This window comes from Sinocyclocheilus rhinocerous, unplaced genomic scaffold (assembly GCF_001515625.1).
Source record: "Sinocyclocheilus rhinocerous isolate Xijiao unplaced genomic scaffold, SAMN03320098_v1.1 scaffold409, whole genome shotgun sequence".
Lineage (NCBI taxonomy): Eukaryota > Metazoa > Chordata > Actinopteri > Cypriniformes > Cyprinidae > Sinocyclocheilus > Sinocyclocheilus rhinocerous.
This window is the reverse complement of record NW_015635191.1, coordinates 278,443-285,175: the sequence shown is the minus strand read 5'-3', so window position 1 is coordinate 285,175 and position 6,733 is coordinate 278,443. Positions and strand designations below refer to the sequence as shown.

Below are 6,733 nucleotides of genomic sequence, written 5' to 3'. Positions count from 1 at the left end.
CACACACACACACACACACACACACACACACACATATATATATATATATATATATATATATATATATATATATATATACGAAAAAATAATAAATACTGCATTTACATAATTATACAATATTAATAGGTAATTACATGTGTGCAATTATTATAATTAATAAATGTGTGTATGCACATAATAATATTCTGTTAAAGTATTATTAGAACAGAAGGTCCAGTAGCTTCCTATGCTCTTGTAGTAAAGGTCTGATGGAGTGAAGTGTGCAGTGATGCTGCCCTCTGCTGGTAGTGCACACTACAGCACACTTCTCCTGAGCTCACCACAGATGTTTATTTCCTGTTTCTGAAATCAAACAAACTCTGGGAACGATTAAACATTAGTCCAGCAGCAGGGCATCGAATCAAACACAATCAGCCCAATAACCTGCATGAGTGAATATGGAGCGCATATGGAAATGAGACGTCAACTAATGAATGAATCATGAAACGAGCTTCTCACGCATCCCATCCATCAGCGCTGAGAGAAACACTGAAGACTAGAATACTTCATTCAGATTTATCAGAAGGACTTAAATATTATAAAGCACCATGATATTACCATGTTTCTTGGACATGTATAAAATACCACGCTACAGATGTGAAGTAATGAGGATGTATTTTCATTTAGACCTTAATGTGGGGAAAAACTAAGGGCCTTAGAGAGATGAATGAGACATACCTCAATTTGCAGGATTTCTTCTTCCTGTTGTTTTTTAATGTCTGAAACGACGGCCTGATGCTCTGAAACACACACACACACACACACACACAAAACAATGTAAAATCTATAGGAAATATGAGTCTGTGAATATGAATGAAGCTTCAGAACAATCATTTTTATTATAATTCGAACACTAACTTCACGAACACTACTGAAGGTTGAATGCAGATGCTGTGCATTAGTTAGTTTTGTAAAGAAACTGATATTTAGATTTATGATACTTTGATTTGCATACATGCATACATACATGCATACGGATCAAAACCAAACCAAAATGTGTTCTTGTGTTAGGGCAACTTTGATTAACTTTTAACTTTGTGTGTGTATGTATATGTATATATACTGTACATATATATACACACACACAACAAAAAATACATAAAATATATAAAAAATGTAATATTAAAAAACACGCGTGTCCACATATTTGAGTAGAAATCTTTGTAAACTCACACAACACATGGCACAAAGGATGAAAAACACGGTGTAATCATGCGAATGATGTGAATGTGATCAGTGATGGAGGGAATGATTAATCGCTGCTTGTTGCTAGGCAACATTAGTAAACAAACACTAGCACAAGGTGGAAAAAGCCTAGAATGAATACAAGTGCTTTAATATTTCTGAAGCTCAGCTCAGCCAGTGACAGAGTTGAAATGAGGCGAAGCCACTGAAGACACGGCGTGATTGAGTTACTCACCCTCCTGCTCCTCGACCGCTGCAAAGAAATAATCTCGTTTAGACATTCAGATCCCTGAACGGAGTTAAAATGACTTTCCAGACTCTAAAATCACATGAATCCTGTTTCTGAAGAAGCAGCGAATGTAGAAGATGGAGCGTGATTAACATCAGCTGAATGCTAGATGAACTGAAGATCGTCTCTCAATAACGCATGAATCTGAGAACTAACAGACAGCAGGATGAGCTTTCGGTACGAATAGAGAGACCTGAAATCCTGAAAAAATACATCTCAAGAGTCAAGACTCAATATTATACCAGCCATGTTATTTTTCATTTTATATGAGGTTTGGGGTTTTGTTTTAAACCGTGATATGTGAGATTTTATCTACAAAAAACAATGCATTGCATTAAAAAAAAAAAAAAAGAGTAATATTTCTAACAATAACTAGTTGAATGCTTGAGTTCGATGAATGCAGTCAGAAATACACTTTGTAAAAAAAAATTTTTTTTAAAGATATCTATATATATATTATATAAGATATGTGTGTGTGTGTGTTTGTGAGCATTATGGACAATATTTTCCTATTTAATACTGTAAAGCTGCTTTAACACAATCTGTATTGTTAAAAGCACTATATAAATAAAGGTGACTTGACATGAACTGCTAGGGAGCAGTGTTGTTATCATTAAATAAAACCACTGAAAAACAATGTTTTCAGCAAATAGTTTGTTGCTAATGCAACCTTTCTAGTCGAAGTACTAACATTACTCAGTTTTAAATTAAATAAAATTTAATGAAAGTAATAAACAAAACTTATTAAAACTGACAAAATCACAACAATATTATTGTTAACTGAAACTTAAACATGTACATCACTGAAATAAACGTGAACTGAATTAAAAGTAAATTAAATAAACAAAATAAACTTATACAAAACTTTCAGTTATTCTTTCAATATATATTCCAGTTAGTTGTCAAAGGCAACATTTAAAAGTTTTATTAAAGTTGAATTACTAAAATAACTAAGAGATACATAAAATGATAAAACTGACAAAAACTAAATTAAATAATATCATTAACTAAATCGATTTAAAAACATTTACATTAATTGAAATAAAAAAAACTAACTGAAATTAAATAAAATAAGAAAACTTTCAGTTATACTTTAAATAATCCAGATAGTTGACAAGGCAACATTTCTAATTTTTGCTAACAATTTAATTTGAATAATTTTAGTACTTAAACTGAAATTTAAACAAACAAACAAAAAAACTGACAAACTAAAATGGAAACAGGAAATATAAAATTAACTCAAAATATTAATAAATACTATAAAACTAAATGCTAAAATAAAACGGCACTGAATCCACATGAACCCAGAACACAAAGCGTCTCAGAAGCTGAAGTCTGATCAGGGCTGTCTGTATAAACTGCTAGTTAAGTCAGGGTTAAGCGAAAGATATACAGAGCCAGGACTGTAAATAAGTGATAAACGCTGAACACACACTGCAGCAAACACACAGCTCCGGTGTAACCCGTGTCACTGACTGCTGAAGAGGTTTATAATCAACCAGCACTGGCTGCTGACATCATTCCCAAGATTTCCTTCAGTTTAGATTTGATTCAGTGGTGATTCCTTTGGGAATATTTCAGTTATCATGGCAACAGACACATTTGATCACAACATTTCCAAACATACACACCTTTAGGCCTAAAATGCAGATTTGTGTGTTTGAATTTCATATAAAATTTCCATTTATTTGGATTACATCATTTTAACAAACTTGCATATTAATGCATATGCGTGTAAACTTTCTGCAGTCAGAAAAACATGACTGTTTATTAACTATTTGCATCCGTTTGGTTTTATTTCAATAAAGCATTTATTTAAATAGTGTAAAATCTGCATAAATCGGTTGATTGTGAAAACATATTTTAGTTAAAAAGTATGAGCATGATTTAAATATGGTTAGCTGTGGAACAAGCCATTTAATTACATTTGTTATGTGTGTGAGAGAGTGTGTGTGAGAGAGTGTGTGTGAGTGTGTGTGGGATTTATTGACAATAAACCTGGCTTTTGTAAATTTGAAACATCTAGTTTATTAGTACTATTACAGAAATCTGACCCGTTTCGTTCCTGACAAATCTAAATCACATTCAGTTTATTATTATTCTTATTAATATTTTAATTAGTTAGGTTTAAACCAAAATAATTTTAATTTTATAATTTTAATTTTTGTCTTTTGTAATTGTAATTTTAGGTCTATATTTGTTTGTTTTTGTTTGTGTGCAGGTTCATATAAAGAGTTCAGTCAAATCAGTTTACATTACTTTGTTTCATTTTTTCTAGATATTATATTAGCCATTAAAAACATACAAAAACAAACATTGGGCAACTGATAACAGAATTAGAGTGTAAACAAACTATATTAGTAAGCAAAGCAAAAAGAGTCCATGTTTGTTTGTTTGTTTGTGTTTAACACCATGCCAGCTTCTGTGGCTATTTTCAAGGCAAGAAAAATGTATAACAAATTATTAGGTTTTTAAAATTTATTTTTTGCTAAAAACGCTAAAACTGTATCTAGCTTAACTCTTAAAAATATCTTCAAAAGACTTAACTGAAAAAAGTTCTCTCACATGGTTAAAAAGAGCACAATCTAATAAAACATGCTTCAGAAATAAAGGGGTTTAGAGGATAAAAGAGTCCATGTGGAATCTCGTGTATGAACAGCTGTATAAAATCACTAAATCTCAGAATCGTGCTGTGGTTCATGAGTTATCTGATGAGCCGTGGCCTCGAGCAAATGAATCTCAGCCAGCATAATTATACGGGTTTAGAGCGACGAAAGCAGGTGAAAGATATCAACATTCATTTTCAGATGAACTGGTCCTTTCTGCATGTGCATCAGCAGATGGCGCTCTGACTCCGACAGCTTCTTGGGAGCCTAAAGATGATGCAGAGCTTTTTCTTGGTAAGAGCCAATCACAATCGAGCAGCAGATCACATGATGCCAACCTCAGCCAGTAAGAACAAAGACAACAAGACCTCATGCGTGTCCATTCATTATAGTGTGTTCATGTTCCCCCAGTCCAAAGAATGAAATGCTAAACTTCAGTAACACTAGTATTTCCAGCAGCTAAAAAAATGAGTCTGTCTCAGTTTGTTCTGTTTCTTCATGTGACTCCAGACAGACTGATGATGATCAGATCACATCTCTGTGTGCAGCACAAAAATCTCACTGCATTATTACAATTAATGGCTAAATGAATGTTTGGAAATGCAAACTCATATTTCCAACTGACACGCTACAGCAAAAGATAGAAATAACTGACTTTTAACCATTTTTTAGCTGCTGGAAATACTAGTGTTCTAATCATTTAACATAAACAAGGTGCCACAGAAGGAAAGACTAAACCCTGCCTCTGCACTGATCTGACTCCGCAGGACATGCAAGACAAGAAAGAACAGCTTGCTGCAGTGAAAGTGAAGTGAATCAGGACTCACGTCAAACTTGTGTGCGATCTGTCCGCTGCTGCTGTACGTCTCTCTGAAGCAGTCGCTGAAGGGCAGCAGGAGGCCCATGGCCAGGATCCTGGAGCACAGCTTCTCGGCCTCCTCTGGCTCTCTGGAGTCCTGCTGCTGGAAGAAGCGCTCCAACAGCGTCCGGCCTGAGAAACAGCAGACTCAGTCAGTCACGTTACTCTGTGCAAACACTGACGGAACCAGGTCGTCATAATCAGGGATGCACAGAAATAAACTCTTGGCTGAAGGCGAAACGGAACAAAATGAAACACTGGGCTGAAGGCCAAATACCAAACACTGTTTTTCACCCCCCCCCGTGTTTAATTTGCCCATTTTTTTCACCATTGCATAAATGAAATAGCCAAAATTTGCTTTTTACTGTTTTATCTTGCTTTTCAAAGAAAAAAATCAATTACAAAACAACTATTTATGGTCCCACTTTAAGTGGCCTTAACTACTATGTACTTACATTTTAATTAATCATTTGGTACAATGCACTTATTGTGTACATACATGTTTTTACATTGTACTTATATTTTAAAAATACCTGCATGTAATTACATCTGCAATTAATTTCTGTAATTACGATTATAATTACACTGTTGACCCATCCCTTACACCTACCCAGACCACCAAGCCTGTCCCCAGTGGTGTAATGTAACGAAGTAATAATACTCCGTTACAGTACTTAAGTATTTTTTGGGTAAAGTTAAGTTTTTATATTTCAGCCAGCTTTTACTCCACTACATTTCCTAATTAAAATGTATACTTTTACTCCGATACATTTCCCCGAAGCATATTCGTTACTTACTACAAAATAGTCTGGTCTGGCGTTTGCAAGTTAGACTCCTAAAAACACCTTTGCTCACGTGCAAACAAGTGCGCGCACAACCGCGGATGATTCATTTTCCTCTCAAGTCGAGTCTGGAGTCTGCGATATACAGTATATCTTCTGCGATAATATGGTAAGTGTTGTGATGTTCACTCAAAATTCAAGGCATTCTAAATTGTAGATGGCAAAAATGCTTCTGTATGCTTTTTATGATTATATAATTTAATATAGTTAACTTAATATATATCAGACAAAGAGTACCTTTTTCTGCAGATATTAGCATGAACACATTTAATAATCATTTTATACAAGTTCAGTAAAGTTAGCAATAAGTGACTTACATTTTAGACATAATATTGCTTGTTTTTGCTCAATTTTGCCAACGAAAATAGTTCCAAACAAAGATCAGAGCCAGGATGTTTTTATAGGGGTGGCCAGAGAGAGGCCAGCAACCAGTCTGGGGTGGCACAGAAATCTTAATTATAAATGTGTTTGACTATAACGTACTGGACTGTTTTAGTGCCTAAAACACAACTGAGTACAATTAATGTCTAAATCCCGGTAAGGAGAAATAGCTGCTGAGCTAGAACACCGCTATTCTAAGATAGCTATGTCCTAAAGGTCTTATGAAGGCTTGTAGACCAGAATAACCATACACAGCTAGCCTAGATAGCCAGATCTAGATTTAGACGTTTAAAAATAGAATAAACTTTAACTAAAAAAAACAACAACACTTCAGATAGTTGCCAAGGCAACATTTCTTTTAATTTAGTTAGACTTGACTAAACGTACTAAAGTAACTGAAAAAAAAATTAATAAAATCTATAGAGACACACAAAAACCAAATAGATTTTATTAATTTCATTTCATTATCAGTTATTTTAGTACATCAAGTCTATATCTATATCCATCCCTCCATACTATGTGTGTGTGTGTG

At 34.1% G+C, this 6,733-nt stretch overlaps 2 protein-coding genes across 2 annotated transcripts in view; both read right to left on the bottom strand.

Moving 5' to 3' along the window:
* Nucleotides 1–1,902, bottom strand: part of LOC107746748 (formin-2-like) — a 5,335-nt gene extending 3,433 nt beyond the window's left edge. The window contains exons 1-2 of the mRNA XM_016561039.1: nt 1,460–1,902; nt 718–779 (exon numbers count right to left, since the gene is read on the bottom strand). Coding sequence (XP_016416525.1) covers nt 718–779; nt 1,460–1,505 — 108 coding nt within the window. The 5' untranslated portion in view covers nt 1,506–1,902. The remainder of the gene's footprint in view (nt 1–717; nt 780–1,459) is intronic.
* Nucleotides 1,619–6,733, bottom strand: part of LOC107746759 (formin-2-like) — a 13,327-nt gene continuing 8,212 nt past the window's right edge. The window contains exons 4-5 of the mRNA XM_016561053.1: nt 4,947–5,110; nt 1,619–1,714 (exon numbers count right to left, since the gene is read on the bottom strand). Of these exons, the coding sequence (XP_016416539.1) occupies nt 1,619–1,714; nt 4,947–5,110 (260 nt within the window). The remainder of the gene's footprint in view (nt 1,715–4,946; nt 5,111–6,733) is intronic.